The sequence below is a fragment of the Oncorhynchus gorbuscha genome, linkage group LG19 (assembly GCF_021184085.1).
Source record: "Oncorhynchus gorbuscha isolate QuinsamMale2020 ecotype Even-year linkage group LG19, OgorEven_v1.0, whole genome shotgun sequence".
In the NCBI taxonomy this organism is placed as follows: domain Eukaryota; kingdom Metazoa; phylum Chordata; class Actinopteri; order Salmoniformes; family Salmonidae; genus Oncorhynchus; species Oncorhynchus gorbuscha.
The window spans coordinates 28,765,580-28,784,831 of record NC_060191.1 but is presented as its reverse complement, the minus strand read 5'-3'; the positions used below and the strand labels follow the sequence as shown (position 1 = coordinate 28,784,831).

The window sequence follows — 19,252 nt, the reverse complement described above, 5'->3', positions numbered from 1 at the left end:
TGTCCTGCGCGAAGTTTGATTTTAAGCGTTACCGACGTGCGGCATCAACGTGTGGCAAGTTAATCTGAGTCCTTTTCAGAACAAACTGCTCCCAGAACCAAAATCTTACCATTGTCAAGTAGCATCAAATCTCGGCGGTCAGGTCTTCTTTGATGTGATCGCAATTGGAGCCGTAACTTTGTAATCCCACTTCGCATTTGACCTTCCTCCTTAAGTTGCACTCTTCGTGTAATTTCCACTAAACAGTTTGGGTCTGTCGGCCATAACGGGACGTTCTATCAGCTCGGCTCTACGAAGCTAATTGTCGGGTCACTGGGAACAATTTGTGGGCTGACAAGGCAGCTGGATTCTCCTCTGAGCTTAAAGACACTGCCACCAGTGCCCCAGACCCAGAGCCAGTGCCTGCCCCTGTTCTCTAAGAGGCCCGGGAACGTGGCATTACGTCTCTGTTATCATGGTCTTTCAAAACAGCCTCTGAAATCACTTTAGGGAGCAGCTGCTTATTATTACACCAGAGTTTGTCTGTGTGATCTTATCTCATTCAAGAATGTTTTGTGGACTGCCTGGGTAAAGGAAAAGCAAAGCCACACGATAGAGAGGTTTACACACTCACTCCCAGGCCCAGCCGTGATGAGGCTGGAACCCTGTGGCTACGTTCCTCACTCTCTTTCAGCTGCCACTTGACAGCTTGGCATTAGGAGAAGAAAGAGTGTAGCCACACACTTTAACCTGTGTGCCAATGTGCAGTAAGACTAGGTGACTGAAGCTAACCAGGCAACTGAACCAGCCACTGGCTGAATTTAGAAGAGAGAGGGGGAAAGTTAATGGTTGGGAAATGTGAGGGGGGGAAGATGCCTGGTTCAGCGTAGTTTTTTTCTCAAATTCATTTTTCTCCATGTAGTTTTTCCAGGTTTCATTTTATTTATTTACTTCAACTGTATGTTCTAAATCCACAACAATGTTTTTTTACCCCACCAGGAGAACACTTTTAAGGTCTGGGAAAAATCAAAGAAATATTGGTGTAGTTACCCTTTAATGCAAGTGTGCACCAGCCAGAGACGTTTGTCTGGTTAGCAGTGTTTCTGTAGCACTCATGGGATTGCAGAGTTAGCTAAACAAATGGCTATCATTCTGCCAGGTAGGTATAGGCTACTTTGTAGTTAACATTTAGATTAGAAGGTTTTGGTGAAAGCCTTTCCATCTGCAGTACCAGCAGATGATTATCATTAGCATTCATGCTAATGGCTACACAAAGTGTAGACTAGATAAAAGCGCACTGTACACAGCACAGACAAGGGCATTCCTGTGCCTTTTGAGAAAGTTGCAGGAAATTACAAATCACTGATGCATTTTGTTCATGGATTTTCTATACGTAGTTAATTTCCTACTAAGTTCAATAAATGATTGAATATTGCTGAATTCAGTTTTAATGTCTGGCATACGCGATTCCGTCCGCCTTTTGCGCATCTCTCTCTCTCTCTCTCTCTCTCTCTCTCTCACTCACTCACTCACTCACTCACTCACTCACTCACTCACTCACTCACTCACTCACTCACTCACTCACTCACTCACTCACTCACTCACTCACTCACTCACTCACTCACTCACCACCACCACTCACTCACCACCACTCACTCACTCCACTCACCACTCACTCACTCACCACTCACTCACTCACTCACTCACTCACTCACTCACCACTCACTCACTCACTCACACTCTCTCACTCACTCACTCACACACACACACACACACACACACACACACACACACACACACACTCACACACACACACACACACACACACACACACACACACACACACACACACACACACACACACACACACACACACACACACACACACACACACACACACACACACACACACACACACCTTTCAGCAGCTAATGGTGAAGAGTTTGATGTGATCTGTAAGTCCAGCTGCAGTCATGGAGGCACTTATCATCTCAACAGGCTAATACTGCTTTATGCTCATCTGTCTCTATGTCAACCTCCTCTACCAGGGACATTTCTAAGGATAGAGATTCACATATGCTTTATATACGGCCCAGTCCTGATAAGTGCACATATATACAGTAAATGATGTGTAAGTTAGCAAACTATGTGTAAGGTCGTTGCATTTGCACCGGTGCTAATGCAAACTAATCATTCCACTTGTCTGGGACATCTATCTGCATGATTTAGGTTCAACGCAGGCTTTTATGACATTATTTAATTCCCAAGCTATGGCATAGACTGTATCATGCATCAACTGTATTTTCATATGGGTTTAAAATATTAGGAAGAGGGGGTGAATGGTGGATAACAGTGTGCGGAGTTTAACGGTAGGGAAAGTGTTGACAGGGACAGCATGAGAGTAATACTCTGAGCAAAACTTCCTCCCAGGGGCTGTAATAATGGTTTTAAACACTGCTGAGGTGGTGGTGGGGGTGGGGGAGGTTTGGGGTGTGTCCTGGTGGACAAGGCTTTAAGTCTGGGATAGATTTTCCCTATATGCACCCCATTTAACAAACACACACACACACAGCTGTAATCCTCACAGAAACCCCAGCAATGATCACCCCCCTGCCAGGATGGAAACCATGTCGAGCTGAGCTCATAGATATGGCCAATATTCTGGAATTGTGGTTCAAATATCACAGCCCGTCCCGTGCCAATATATATGCCACTCGAGACTCCCCTTGTCCGAGTTGATTTTTAAAACTCCATTTCTGATTTTATTTTTATTGCCTCTCTTGTACTACAAAATGGTAACTGAATATCATTGGTGCATTTTGTTTCTGGTTTGTCCCGTTTTGGATGACTGGTTACACCTTGGTAAGATAGTTCATTTTTAAAGTGCATCGTGGGAGTTTGGTGGATTCTGAGGTGGACAGTAGCCACACGTCAGTTCTCCAGGCCAATTGAGTACCGAAGTATGAAGCTCTGTAAAGGAACTAACTCATAATACCATGAGCTACGTTGGCAGCACAGGCAGAAACGGGCTACTCTGCATCTCTGTCTTCCTGTGGGTATTTCCATTGCACATTTTAACCAGAAAAATACCAGTTGCTTTTGGCCTTTGCGCCTTACCAAGGGACAGTTAATCATCACAGCTTTTACAAACCACAGTTTAGACACACTGCCAGACAACACAATGGACACAACCAACTGACAGTCCTGTCGTGTCTCCTCTCCACTGGCCCATTCTGACTGACGGGAACGCCGGCTCTGTCTCGCCCAGCAGTCCCACGCCAGGGTGTTGGAAGAACATCCACGTGGAAAGAAAAGAGAATGTCAGGGGGGAACATGCAGCCTTTCCCTGTGACATGAACTCCTGCCATCCATCAATCCACCATGACATGGCCGGGTGGCAGCTAGCAAGCCCAGGGTTAAATGCCAGCCCAAACCGTCTGATTTAGAGAGTAGGTCAAAGCGCTATTAGGCTAGCACAAGGCTAGCTGCTTCACTCAGACTCGCTTGGAGAGGAAGGCTGGAAAAATGGGGTTTGTTTTCCCCCACTTGAGTGCCAGAGCTTCTTTCTGTCTGATCGTGGACATGGACACTGCCGCTGCCTGCTTGTTCAACAGCAGGCCTGGTTAGCATCCTGGAAGACTTTGTGACTTTTCATTAGACTGATGATTGGCTTGACAACCTAACCCCCATAGCTTACAAGAAAGGCCCTCTTTGGGCTCCCAACAGATTCTCCATCTTATGAAAAATGATTTACAGTTTTTAACATGAATATTCTTAGAAATAAATCAAGTGATGGCAAATGTCCCATGACAAACCAATCTCAGGCAGAACACCTCTGAAATTGACAATTGCTTTGAGTGTCCCTGATCAAATTTGCTGATTTTCGATCCAGACCACAGCAGAGAGAGAGGGGGAGAGTCGCTGCCAGCTAGACTCGCAGGGTTAGATCACGCTTTTAAAGCTCCATGATTCAACTCCAAATGTAGTTGACATGAAAACCACAAACTGAAAAAAAAAAAATGGAAACAGTCACATTCATACAAGTGCAACCATGACTTTCCCTTAAAAGATTGTTGACCACCTGAAATTTCAGCCTGTTTTGGCAGGTTGGCGTTTTGGCATAATAGAACAATAAGAAAGAGAGTTCCAAACCTCTCTGCCAATAACAACTACTTTTCAGTTTCCCCTCCCCACTCCCAGACAGCCCTACTGCAATTCTTGCTTGAGAAATTGTATTACTAAGAAGCTATTTATTTTTCCTTTTGACCATTTTTAATTGAAAACAATCACAGTACAGTACTTAATTGTTACCCAGAAATGATTTGATATTGAGTTAAAAACTGAGAAACAAGGCTAAGAGGAGATAATGTGTTTTAACCCTCAATAAGGACATTGAGCCATCCTTTCATCAGATTCCTGCCAGATCTGATGACCTCATTATTTCTTATTAGTCTCCCAGAGGCACCTAGACGAGACATTGGAGGTGGCATAGAGGTTAATCCCAAAGAGGGCTATAACCTGCTCCTATGCATCTGAGGGCCATGGGCCCATGGGGGCCTCGTCTGGCGCTCTCCGTTGGGCCCCTGGCCACCGCAGAGGCAGACAAGCAGCCAGGCAGATGCAGCTCCCTGTGGGAACCCCTGGCCATACATACATACATACATACATACATACAGACAAGCAGCCAGGCAGATGCAGCTCCCTGTGGGAACTTCCCTCATATCCACCCAACATACATACATACATACATACATACACCATACATACATACATACATACATACATACATACATACATACATACATACATACATACATACATACATACATACATACATACATACACACATACATACATACATACATACATACATACATACATACATACATACATACATACATACATACATACATACATACATACATACATACATACATACATACATACATACATACATACATACATACATACATACATACATACACATACATACATACATACATACATACATACATACATACACACATACATACATACATACATACATACATACATACATACATACATACATACATACATACATACATACATACATACATACATACATACATACATACATACACATACATACATACATACATACATACATACACATACATACATACATACATACATACATACATACATACATACATACATACATACATACATACATTTAAGAATGTGAAATGTCAGAATAATAGTAGAGAATGATTTATTTAAGCTTTTATTTCTTTCATCACATCCCAGTGGGTCAGACGTTTACATACACTCTATTAGTATTTGGTAGCATTGTCTTTTAAATTGTTTAACTTGGGTCAAATGTTTCGGGTAGCCTTCCACAAGCTTCCCACAATTAGTTGGGTTAATTTGGTCCCATTCCTCCTGACAGAGCTGGTGTAACTGAGTCGGGTTTGTAGGCCTCCTTGCTCGCACATGCTTTTTCAGTTCTGCCCACATATTTTCTATGGAATTGAGGTCAGGGCTTTGTGATGGCCACTCCCAATACCTTGACTTTGTTGTTCTTAAGCCATTTTGCCACAACTTTGGAAGTATGCTTGGGGTCATTGTCCATTTGGAAGACCCATTTTTGAGCAAGCTTTAACTTCCTGACTGATGTCTTGAGATGTTGCTTCAATATATCCGACATAATTTTCCTGCCTCATGATAACATCTATTTTGTGAAGTGAACCAGTCGCTCCTGCAGCAAAGCACACCCACAACATGATGCTGCTACCCCGTGCTTCATGGTTGGGATGATGTTCTTTGGCTTGCAAGCCTCCCCCTTTTACCTCCAAACATAACAATGGTCATTATAGCCAAACCGTTCTATTTTTGTTTCATCAGACCAGAGGACATTTCTCCAAAAAGTACCATCTTTTTTTCCCCAATGTGGAGTTGTAAACGGTTTTGGAGCAGTGGCTTCTTCTTCCTTGCTGAACGGCCTTTCAGGTTATGTCGATATAGGACTCGTTTTACTGTGGATATAGATACTTTTGTACCTATTTTCCCCCTGCATCTTCACAAGGTCCTTTGCTGCTGTTCAGGGATCGATTTGCACTTTTTGCACCAAAGTACGTTCATCTCTAGGAGACAGAACGCGTCTCCTTCCTGAGCGGTATGACGGCTGCGTGGTCCCATGGTGTTTATACTTGTGTACTATTGTTTGTACAGATGAATGTGGTACCTTCAGGCGTTTGGAAATTGCTCCCAAGGATGAACCAGACTTGTGGAGGTCTACAAAAATTTTTTTTGAGGTCTTGGTTGATTTCTTTTGATTTTCCCATGATGTCAAGCAAAGAGGCACTGAGCTTGAAGGTAGGCCTTGAAATACATCCACAGGTACACCTCCAATTGACTCATGATGTCAATTAGCCTATCAGAAGCTTCTAAAGCCATGACATAATTTTCTGGAATTTTCCTAGCCGTTTAAAGGCATAGTCAACTTAGTGTATGTCAACTTCTGACCCACTGGAATTGTGATACAGTGAATTATAAGTGAAATCATCTGTCTGTAAACAATTGTTGGAAAAATGACTTGTGTCATGCACAAAATAGATGTCCAAACCGACTTGCCAAAACTTTAGTTTGTTAGCAGGAAATTTGTGGAGTGGTTGAATACAAGTTTTAATGACTCCAACCTAAGTGTATGTAAAACTTCCGACTTTATCTGTATTATGCATATGTCATATATCTGTAAAGGAATGCTGTATCTTATTTGATTATATCTGATAAGGAGTAGGACAGGAATCGCTACCACCGGTGTTTGCTAAATACATTTCATTATAAGCGTGTTTTTGACTTCTATATTGTAAAGATGAACTTCAATGCTGTGGCACTCGTTAGTCGTGTGTGTTTCGGTGTACCAGCGTCTCCATTCCTGTTTGTCGTCAGTAACAGCAGGTTGCGCAACATGCCGGTGCTTGAGAGTGTAGTAGTGCCAGATGTTGTTGTTCCTTCTTTTACTTCTTCAGAAAGAAAAAGACGTCGGTGATGACAGGCCTGGGAATGCTTGTGTTTGAGAGGTAAAGAGGAGTGCTGCTTTCCAATTTGCTCCTTTGATTTATTGGCTGATGGGTCCCTGTCTCGGGCCTGACGTGTATTGACACCGAGCCCCACCAATATCTAATTTCAGCGGGGATGAAGAGGAGAGGAGAGAAGGATGAGAGCTATAAAAAAAATGTTTGTTTTTTTAAAGTAGGGAGGAGGGAAAGGAGAGCAAGTGCATCCTGCATTTGTGTGGGCCTCTGCCTTACCTCCCCTGTTTCACTCATTCCATGCCAAAATCTCTGCAGCACTGCGGAACTCTATTGGCTCAGTGTGTTTATCAAGCAAGGGATAAGCAAGTGTGTGTGTGATATGTTGGACCATAGATGAGATGGTGAGAAGGCAGAAATGTCTATATTATAAATGTTGGCTGCCTTCCATGTGTTGTTTGTTTAGTTCTGTCTAGGTTGCCTTCAATTGGTACCAAACGGAATAAAACTATTTGTACTTGTCCAGTGTAGGGCAATTCCACTGTAACAGAGTGATGCCGAGACTCAGATTTTTCACTTTATGATGTACAGTATATCCAACACAAAAAAAACAATGATTGCCAAGTTAAACACACAGAATGACGGTTTGTGCTGTTTGTGGCTCCGTTCTGTTACCACACATTGCATCAGCGCTGTTCTTCAAGTAAATGTGTTTTTGTAAAATGTTCAGTGGAAGTTGATCATCGTTGTCCCTTAGGCATAGAGTTCTATTGTCTGTATAACTTTTAATTCATTGTTTTTTGTTGGATATGCATTTTTAAAGTAAAAAAAAAAGAGTCTATCACTCTGTTACTGCGGAATTGCCTTACAGTGTGCCCTAATGAAGAAGATCCAGGGGTGCAGTGAGGTCTTACAGGCTGCCTCAGACCACCTCTTGAATCGGAGAGTGACTGTTGTATGCCTCCATATACCACATCCGCACATCCGTTCCAGTAGCACTGGATTTACACGGTTCCTAACCCAACATCCCGTTTCTGCAAATCCCAGCTGGTTGTCACATATGGTTGTCACCTCCGGAGAGTTTCTCTCTTTTCCTTTGGATAAAAGCTTATATTAAATGCCATTATATTGCCCTAGGTTGCACTGTGCTTTTACCATTAGATCATTTAGGCTGTAGCTGATTTTATTCATGTCCCAAAGATGAAACATGTTTTTTTTTTTGTAACTTTCTTCCCATTTTCCTTTTCTTCACGTACATACATTTGACATATTACATACTACAGACATGGTACTTTTATATACAGCATTCACATGACAAATATATTATGTATACATACAGTACATATATATGGCGGCAGGGTAGCCTAGTGGTTAGAGCGTTGGACTAGTAGTAACTGAAAGGTTGCAAGTTCAAATCCCCGAGCTGACAAGGTACACATCTGTCGTTCTGCCCCTGAACAGGCAGTTAGCCCACTGTTCCTAGGCCGTCATTTGTTCTTAACTGACTTGTCTAGTTAAATAAAGGTTAAATATACATACATACATACATACATACATACATACATACATACATACATACATACATACATACATACATACATACATACATACATACATACATACATACATACATACATACATACATACATACATACATACATACATACATACATACATACATACATACATACATACATACATACATACATACATACATACATACATACATACATACATACATACATACATACATACATACATACATACATACATACATACATACATACATACATACATACATGCATGCATGCATGGATACATACACACATACATACATGCATGCATGGATACATACACACACACACATATATGTGTATATATATATATATATATGTGTGTATGTGTATATATACAGTTGAAGTTTACATACACTTATGGAAGGCAGCCAAGAGCCATTAAACTCTTTTTTTCAACCACTCCACAAATTTCTTGCTAACAAACTATAGTTTTGGCAAGTTGGTTAGGACATCTCCTTTGTGCATAACACAAGTCATTTTTCACAACTATTGTTTACAGACAGATTATTTCAATTATAATTCACTGTATCACAATTCCAGTGGGTCAGCAGTTTACGTACACTAAGTTGACTGTGCCTTTAAACAGCTTGGAAAATTCCAGAAAATTATGTCATAGCTTTAGAAGCTTCTGATAGGCTAATTGACAATTGGAGGTGTACCTATGGCTATATTTCAAGGCCTACCTTCAAACTCAGTACCTCATTGCTTGACATCATGGGAAAATCAAAAGAAGTCAGCCAAGACCTCAGAAAAAATATGTGTAGACCTCCACAAGTCTGGTTCATCCTTGGGAGCAATTTCCAAACGCCTGACTGTACCACAACCATCTGTACAAACAATAATACGCAAGTATTAACACCATGGGACCACGAGCCCTCATACCGCTCAGGAAGGAGACACATTCTGTCTCCTAGAGATGAATGTACTTTGGTGCGAAAAATGCAATCAATCCCAGAACAACAGCAAAGGACCTTGTGAAGATGCTGAAGGAAACAAGCACAAAGGTATCTATATCCACAGTAAAACGAGTTATATATCGACATAACCTGAAAAGCTGCTCAGCAAGGAAGACGCCACTGCTCCAAAACTGCCATAAGAAAGCCAGACTATGGTTTGCACATGGGCACAAAGATGGTACTTTTTGAAGAAATGTCCTCTGGTCTGATGAAACAAAAATAGAACTGTTTGGCCATAATGACCATTGTTATGTTTGGAGGATAAAGGGGGAGGCTTGCATGCCGAAGAACACCATCCCAACCGTGAAGCATGGGGGTGGCAGCATCATGTTTTGGGGGTGCTTTGCTGCAGGAGTGACTGGTTCACTTGAGTGTATGTAAACCTCTGACCCACTGGGAATGTGATGAAAGAAATAAAAGCCGAAATAAATCATTTTCTCTACGACTATTCTGACATTTCAAATTCTTAAAAATAAAGTGGTGATCCTAACTGCCAAAAGACAGGGCATTTTTACTCTGATTAAATGTCGGGAATTGTGAAAAACTGAGTTTAAATGTATTTGATAAAGGTGTATGTAAACTTCCAACTTCAACTGTGCGTGTATATGTATATATATATATATACACATTTTTATTTATGTTTTTTCTCCATTGAAACTCAAGATATAGGCCTACAGCAGGCCTATACATATCGCGTCAGGAACATCATCCATTAAACTTTGATGAGGGTGATAATCAAGCATTATGCCAATGACCAGCCAGAGAACCAGCTGTATCTAGGTAAAGAATCAAGAACGGTGTGGAGGCTGGTATTTGAACATCTTGTCCTCCTGTCATCTTTTCAGAAGGTAGGCAACAGGGGCGACAGAGCGATGGGTGTGTCCCCAACCAACTATGATGTGTGTGTGTGTGTATATATAATTATGTGCTTGTGTGTGTGTATGGTTGTGTGTTTCAATTATGTGTGTGTACACGTGTATATGTTTGTGTGTGTACATGACGTGACGTGTGTATATGTGCGTACTTGTGTACTTATGTGTGTGTTTGCGGCGGGTTTGTTTAGACTGGTCAGGGTTGGAAAAGCGTGAGAGTCAGAGTGAGTGGGTAGAGGCCATACTTAGGGGTTCAAAGTGAAAAGGGGAGGGACCTCCGTAGTTGCGGAGGAATGCAGAGGAGGCCCGATGGTTAGCTGGAGATGGTGTAATTAAGGGGCGTGATTGTGAGAACCTTCTCCGGGCCCGCAATAGGGTCCTAGATAAGAGTTTTGGGCCTTGTACTCTATATCTGTTACATGTGGATAATTACTTCGACACACAATCACACACTCACATGCACACATGGTGACTCTCCGGGAGACACAGAGAAGACCAGATGTCACCACCATACCTGAGAAAGTCTAGTAGAGCGAGTGATAGAGATGACTGCTGCTAGTTCGCTAGCCTATAGGTCAGTGGAGGCTGGTGGGAGGAGGATGGGCTCATTGTCATGGCTGAAATGGAATTAATGGAACAGAGTCAAACATGTGGTTTCTATAAGTTTGATATGCTTGATACGTTCCATTTATTCCATTCCAGCCATGACAATAAGCCCATCCTCATATAGGTCCTCCCACCGGCCTCCTCTGATATAGATTGGGGTTAGCCAACCAATCAGGCGACTTAGGGATTCTGAGGAGTGTCATAAATTAGACAGCTCGGGTGAGGGCTTCCTTTTAATCATGCAGCCCAGTGCGTCGCCCCGTCGGTGCGGCTCGTGTAATTTGGGCCCCTGCCTGAACGTGCTAATTGCAGAGTAAAAGGCTTGATGACTTGCCGCACAGTGCTGCGTTTCAGCCCGGCAGGGTGGGGCGTGGGACGATAAGTGTGGCGTTGTGTTTCTCACCAAAGACATCAGCGTTGGTTAGTTCGTTTGGCAGGGGCTCGCAATCTTTTTGTTCCCCAACCCAAACTAACACAAGACTGAGGATTCTATCACAGCTGTATGCCATCTTCCTAATCACCAAAAGTTCATTCTTACCCCCACCAATGATGCAATGTCTGATAACACTAAGCTTAGAATAAGCCATATCAAACATACATTGGAATCATGGGTAACACTAACTTGCTTTAAAAAAATATATTTCAAATCGAAATAGAATCCACCCACCAAAACAAAATGGAATCCCTCAAACCCATTCATGGCTAGGACAAGAGAACCAGGCCCAGACCTCTGTGTTGTCTCCAGACTGTCGGATGTCAGGCTTGTGATCTGTTTTCCTGCCTGTGTTGAAAGGGGTCACAGTGAGGTAATGTTTCACTAACTTTGCTGTTGTTATTTCACAGTTCGCACTCTTCACCCGCTCACACTGAAAACCGAGTGTGCTGAAATATAGCACAGCCCTGGAGATATATGATTATATGATTCACAGGACATCAACACAGAGGCTTTCTTTTGGAGGGGGGCAGTAATCCTTTCAAGAACTCCATCTCCTTCCCCAAACCCCCTTAGTCTTCTATCAACTCCAGATGGTATGAGTGTATACTGTACTGTACCGCTGCCTAGTCCTGGCCTTGCGGAGACCTCTTCTCTCCTCTCTTCCCCTCCTCTCCCCGCGTCGCCTCTCATCTCGTCTCCTCTTCCCTCCCCACAGGGTGCAGGATAGATAACTGTGAGTCCTGCTTCAGTAAAGACTTCTGCACCAAGTGCAAGGCAGGGTTTTACCTGCACAAAGGGCGCTGCTCCGAGAAGTGCCCCGAGGGCTTTGCGCCCCTGGAGGACACCATGGAGTGTGGAGGTAAGACTGGAAACAGCAAAGACGTATGTGTGTGTCTCCGTATTCCCTATGTAGTGCACTACTGGGCTCTGGTCCAAAGTAGTGCACTATATAGGGAATAGGGTGTCTTTTTGGAGTAATTCATACTGTGTTTAAAATGTGGAAAGTCAACAATGTGGATCACATTGAGGCAGGATCTCCTAGAACTTATGGCTTTACCCAACAGTATTTAGCCTTGTAACCTCTAGTATATGTTTTTGAATGAAACAGTAGAAGGATGGAAAGGACCACACACCAGGAGGTTATGGCCATCCTAGTCTATTCACTATGTACTGTAGGGAACCTTGATTTGGACCCTCCATCGAGTCTCCCTGGCGCTACCCTTTAATGACTCATGTCTCTCCCCACGCAGAAGGCTGCGAGGTGGGCCAGTGGAGCGAGTGGGGGTCCTGCACCAGGAGAAACAAAACCTGCGGCTTCAAGTGGGGTCTGGAGACCCGGACGCGGCACATCGTGAAGAAGCCGCCCAAGGACACTATACCCTGCCCCACTATCGCCGAGTCCAAGAGATGCAAAATGGCCATTAGGCACTGCAGGAGAGGTAAGACGTAACGCCATATGGGTAGACAGCTGTTTGGGTGGGTAGATGGATAATGTGTGTGTGTGTGTGCAAGTCTGTGTCATCCATCTCTTATCTTTAGGGTGTTTTTGGTCTGTGGTGTGCCTGTCATGTGCAAGTCTAGCCTCTCCTCAAGGATTATAGTGCTTTAGAGCAGCGGTGTCAAACCCATTCCGTGGAGGGCCTAGTGTCTGCAGGTATTTGTTTTTTCCCTTTCATTTAAGGCCTAGATAACCAGGTATGGGGAGTTCTTTACTAATTAGTGACCTTAATTCATCAATCAAGTACACGGGAAGAGCGAAAGCCTGCAGACACTCGACCCTCCGTGGAATGAGTTTGACACCTGTGTTTTAGAGACTTGTATCTAGGGTAAGGGGCCAGAACTCCCTCTTGGGAGAAACCATTTCCCCTCTCTGGTCTCAGAGTCCCAACAGGTATGTCTGCTGCTCTAGCCTACATTAAACACTGTGTGTCCCTCAAACACAAACCCACCACGTTCTGCCTTTTTTTTTTACCTTTTGGGTGCACAGTGGTGTTTTCATGCATGAAATATCAGTATTTTTCCATGGCCGCCCCATTCAAAGCCAGCTCACCAGGTTTTTCTGGGTATATTTCTCTCTTTCTTTTCAGTGGAATTCTTCAAAGTATGAACTGCAGGTTTCCTCAATGGCACTCTCTGTTTCCTCCCGTCCATTTGAAAGTTATTTGCGGTACGCACAGCATGTACGTTGACCATTAAATGAGAAGTCAGATCTGGAAATATTTTTTGTGTAAATACAGCTAGGAAAATATTTTCCCTGAAGGTATTCAGTTCTTCACAGATGATCCAAACACACCATTTAGAGCGGTGGCCTCGTTCAAGTGTGCTTATTGACGAGGTGATGACAGAAAAGTTGCCCCTCACTCAAATATGTCCCTAACTCCAGTCAATGTGATTTCGGATTAGGATGTGCTGTGTATACGCTTCCTTAGGCAAAACAAGGAGATATAGGAGTTATAGGGACAGAACGGCAGATTGGGTTCAAGCCTCTCGGAAAATGATGAAAGAGAACATTGTTCAAAAAAAGCAGGAAAATATCCTACTCTCTCCAGGATCTTCCTCCATTTTTGGTATTGCATGTTAAATCCGAGTACCATTTGGTGAGAGAGTAAATAAACTTGAAATAAACCAATGATTGAGCAATATTGAGGCAGGCAGTGCTTTCTGGCTTGGAAACTGTCCCACTTGGCAGTTTTTTGACTCTAGCGGGTCCATGAGCATGGAACCAACGTTGACAATACGTTGAATTAACGGCCCAGTGAAACTGGCGTGGAAACATTGAAATGATGCATAAACAACATTGATTCAAATAATGTGTGCCCATTGGGGTGATTATGTGTTCCTATCCCCTGTTCTGTTTTTTTCTTTAGGAATTTTTCTCCCCCTAATTTAGCACTGCTTGTTTGACCTTTTCCAAAGTATTTTATGGTCTTCTTTAATTAAAACCTGCCATTGTTGGGCCTGTGTTACTGGCATCAATTATCTAGTATGAGGTCAGTGATGGGGAGTTATTGTGAAAAGTCTCAATTGAATGCATAGCAAAGCTATTTTTCTGCTAGCCTGTAGAAACCAAGTGTGGGGGCCTCTAACGTCAACCTCGCTTATCACTCCTGTCTCATGGTTGATACGGTCATCTATTAGTGTCTTCACCCCATTCAATGTTTCTGGGAATGGTCCATGGCTTCAATTGAGTTGTGTTGTTAAAGTTGTCTGCAGTCGTTGCTGTGTGCTCTTTTTGGTTACAAGAATGGCAGAGGTGGCTCGTATCATAAAGTTGAGTTTTGTACTTAAACGGAACTGTTAACTCCCCGACGCTCAAGTGGTAGTGAAAAATCCTATCCCCCAAAACTAAGCCTGTGAAACAAAAGACTCGTCCATGTCAAGCTGTTTAAATAAATACTATGTAAAAATGGAAGCCATTTAAGTCGAGTGGGATAAGGGAATGCCAAGAAAGAAAAGAACAAGAAATCCTCAGGGTTCCACACAGCACAGAGATTCATTTCAGGCAGGCAGCATGGACCCAGTCCCAGTTCCAGACCGACTGACATTGTAAAATAATCACTTCACATAAGTGATAGTGAAGAGTAATCCAATGGGAGGAATGTCTGTCTTTCCCTTTGGTGTGCAGGTGACCAGGAAGTGGTCCAAGCTGGTGGATGAAGATCAAGAGGTTCATGGAAAGGCCTCATTACGCCCGGGTTCATTATTAAATACCTCCCAGTTGACCTTTTAAATTACAACATATTCAAGGGACTTTGGTCAGTAAGTCCCTCCAATGCAATCTAATACACCATGGCTTTGCTCCGCAATATAACAAATTACGTCTCAAGATGTAAATAGGATTTTTTCCCAGGCTATAACCACAATGTATGTTTTTTTCTTCTAATTATACCTTTACAACAATACAAACCAACAAGAAAATCATTTAGTGTGTGAACTAGAGTAGAATCCCGAGTGACACGGAGGAAAGGCTGGGTTAAGAAAATATAATTTGGACTGCATGTAATTTCTTCCCACTGAACACCAGTATTTGGGATACGTATTGGGTTAGATTGCTATGGATTAAAATGAGACAGGAAATATATACAGTATACAGTCGTGGCCAAAAGTTTTGAGAATGACACAAATATTAATTTGTTTGCTGCTTCAGTGTCTTTAGATATTTTTGTCAGATGTTACTATGGAATACTGAAGTATAATTACAAGCATTTCATAAGTGTCAAAGGCTTTTATTGACAATTGCATGAAGTTGATGCAAAGAGTCAATATTTGCGATCTTTTTCAAGACCTCTGCAATCCACCCTGGCATGCTGTCAATTAACTTCTGGGCCACATCCTGACTGATGGCAGCCCATTCTTGTATAATCAATGCTTTGAGTTTGTCAGAATTTGTGGGTTTTTGTTTGTCCACCCGCCACTTGAGGATTGACCACAAGTTCTCAATGGGATTAAGGTCTGGGGAGTTTCCCGGCCATGGACCCAAAATATAGATGTTTTGTTACCCAAGCCACTTAGTTATCATTTTTGACTTATGGCAAGGTGCTCCATCATGCTGGAACAGACATTGTTCGTCACCAAACTGTTCCTGGATGGTTGGGAGAAGTTGCTCTCAGAGGATGTGTTGGTACCATTCTTTATTCATGGCTGTGTTCTTAGGCAAAATTGTGAGTGAGCCCACTCCCTTGGCTGAGAAGCAACCCCATAAATGAATGGTCTCAAGATGTTTTACTGTTGGGATAACACAGGACTGATGGTAGCGCTCACCTTGTCTTCTCCAGACAAGCTTTTTTCCGGATGCCCCAAACAATCGGAAAGGGGATACATCAGAGAAAATGACTTCACCCCAGTCCTCAGCAGTCCAATCCCTGTACCTTTTGCAGAATATCAGTCTGTCCCTGATGTTTTTCCTGGAGAGAAGTGGCTTCTTTGCTGCCATCCTCCAAAAGTCTTCACCTCACTGTGCATGCAGATGCACTCACACCTGCCTGCTGCCATTCCTGAGCAAGCTCTGTACTGGTGGTGCCTCGATCCTGCAACTGAATCAACTTTAGGAGATGGTCCTGGAGCTTGCTGGACTTTCTTGGGTGCCCTGAAACCTTCTTCACAACAATTGAACCGCTCTCCTTGAAGTTCTTGATGATCCGATAAATGGTTGATTTAGGTGCAATCATGCTGGCAGCAATATCCTTGCCTGTGAAGCTCTTTTTTTGCAAAGCAATGATGGCGGCACATGTTTCCTTGCAGTTAACCATGGTTGACAGAGGAAGAACAATGATTCGAAGCACCACCCTCCTTTTGAAGATTCCAATCTGTTATTCAAACTCAATCAGTATTACAGAGTGATCTCCAGCCTTGTCCTCGTCAACACTCACACCTGTGTTAACGAGAGAATCACTGACATGATGTCAGCTGGTCCTTTTGTGGCAGGGCTGAAATGCAGTGGAAATGTTTTTGGGGGATTCAGTTCGTTTGCATGGCAAAGGGGGACTTTGCAATTAATTGCAATTCATCTGTCACTCTTCATAACATTCTGGAATATATGCAAATTGCCACCATTCAAATTGAGGCAGGAAACTGCGAAGATGTATATTTGTGTCATTCTCAACTTTTGGCAACGACTGTACAGTTGAAGTCGGAAGTTTACATACACTTATGTTGGAGTCAGTAAAACAATTTTTTTTTCTTATCAACAAACTATTGTTTTTGCAAGTTGGTTAGGACATTTACTATGTGCATGACACATGTAATTTGTACAAACATTGTTTACAGACAGATTATTTCACTTATAATTCACTGTATCACAATTCCAATGGGTCAGAAGTTTACATACACTAAGCCTTTATACAGCGTGGAAAATTCCAGAAAATTATGTCATGACTTTAGAAGCTTCTGATAGGCTAATTGACATAATTTGAGTCAATAGGAGGTGTACCTGTGGATATATTTCAAGGCCTACTTTCAAACTCAGTGCCTCTTTGCTTGACGTCATGGGATAATCAAAAGAAATCAGCCAAGACCTCGAAAAAAACATTGTAGACCTCCACAAGTCTGGTTCATCATCACGCAGCCGTCATACCGTTCAGGAGGGAGATGTGTTCTGTCTCCTAGAGATGAACGTTCTTTGGTGTGAAACGTGCAACTCAATCCCAGAACAACAGCAAAGGACCTTGTGAAGTTGCTGGAGGAAATGGATACAAAAGTATCTATAGCCACAGTAAAACGAGTCCTATATCGACATAACCTGAAAGGCCGCTCAGCAAGGAAGAAGCCACTGTTCCAAAACCGCCATAAAAAAGCCAGACTACGGTTTGCAACTGCACATCGGGACAAAGATGGTACTATTTGGAGAAATGTCCTCTGGTCTGATGAGAAAAAATAGAACTGTTTGACCATAATGACCATCGTTATGTTTGGAGGGTAAAGGGGGGAGGCTTGCAAGCCGAAGAACACCATCCCAACCGTGAAGCACGGGGGTGGCAGCACATTGTTGTGGGGGTGCTTTGCGGCAGGAGGGACTGGTGCACTTCACAAAATAGATGGCATCATGAGGTAGGAAAATCGCGTGGATATATTGAAGCAACATCTCAAGACATCAGTCAGGAAGTTAAAACTTGGTCGCAAATGGGTCTTCCAAATGGACAATGACCCCAAGCATACTTCTTCCAAAGTTGTGGCAAAATGGCTTAAGGACAACAAAGTCAAGGTATTGGAGTGGCCATCACAAAGCACTGACCTCAATCCTATAGAACATTTGTGGGCAGAACTGAAAAAGTGTGTGCGAGCAAAGAGGCCTACAAACCTGACTCAGTTATCCAGCTCTGTCAGGAGGAATGGGCCAAAATTAACCCAACATATATTGTGGGAAGCTTGTGGAAGGCTACCCGAAGCGTTTGACCCAAGTTAAGCAATTTAAAGGCAATGCTACCAACTACTAATTGAGTGTATGCAAACTTCTGACCCACTGGGAATATGATGAAAGAAATAAAAGATGAAATTATTCTCTCTGCTATTATTCTGATATTTCACATTCTTGAAATAAAGTGGTTATCCTAACTGACCTAAGACAGGGAATTTTTACTAGGATTAAAAGTCAGGAATTGTGAAACACCTTAGCCAAATACATTTAAAACTCAGTTTATGTAAACTTACGACTTCAACCGTGTGTAAATATATATTACGTGTATGTAGGTATACATTATTTATGCTAATGTTTATCTGATCACTTCCAGCTTGCATTTCCATGCACTTAAATAACACTGGAAGTCATTTACAGAATCATGTCACCCATCTTAACTCTGACGCACATGGCCCGGCTCGAGTCAAGGATCTTTCTTCCTCAGTGTCTTCTGAGAGACATAATCCCTCATCAAGAAAATGTACATGGAGAGAGATAGTCAAAGCCCAGATAATGTCAAGGATGTCAAGAAACAAAGCATTTCTCAACCAAATGTGAAGATGCGTCTGAAGGGTGTCTGATATATTCACGACACCAAGAGACAAAACAAAATACTATTTACACACTATTCACATATTCACATATTCATATTCTTATATCCAGCACCGTTATATGAGATCTTTAGAAAGAGGAGGTGCTGTGATAAAATATTCTTTTTAATCTGTTTTTTCAAGCTATACATAAATTTTGCATGAGTAACCTCTGGTGGCAGAGCATCCCACGATGACACTGCTCTATACGTAACTGATCAACGCATGAAATCTGTTTTTGGTTTGGGAACCATGAAGAAACCTGTAGTGTCGTGTCTGGTTGAGTACAGTATGTATGTTTGTTTACCAAAAGAATAGGAGTGAATCA

The 19,252-nt window shown here is 42.5% G+C and overlaps 1 protein-coding gene across 1 annotated transcript in view; it reads left to right on the top strand.

Annotated features, from left to right (window-relative positions):
* Positions 1–19,252, top strand: part of LOC124006103 (R-spondin-2-like) — a 77,035-nt gene that overhangs the window by 36,524 nt on the left and 21,259 nt on the right. The window contains exons 4-5 of the mRNA XM_046315883.1: positions 12,158–12,301; positions 12,693–12,881. Coding sequence (XP_046171839.1) covers positions 12,158–12,301; positions 12,693–12,881 — 333 coding nt within the window. The remainder of the gene's footprint in view (positions 1–12,157; positions 12,302–12,692; positions 12,882–19,252) is intronic.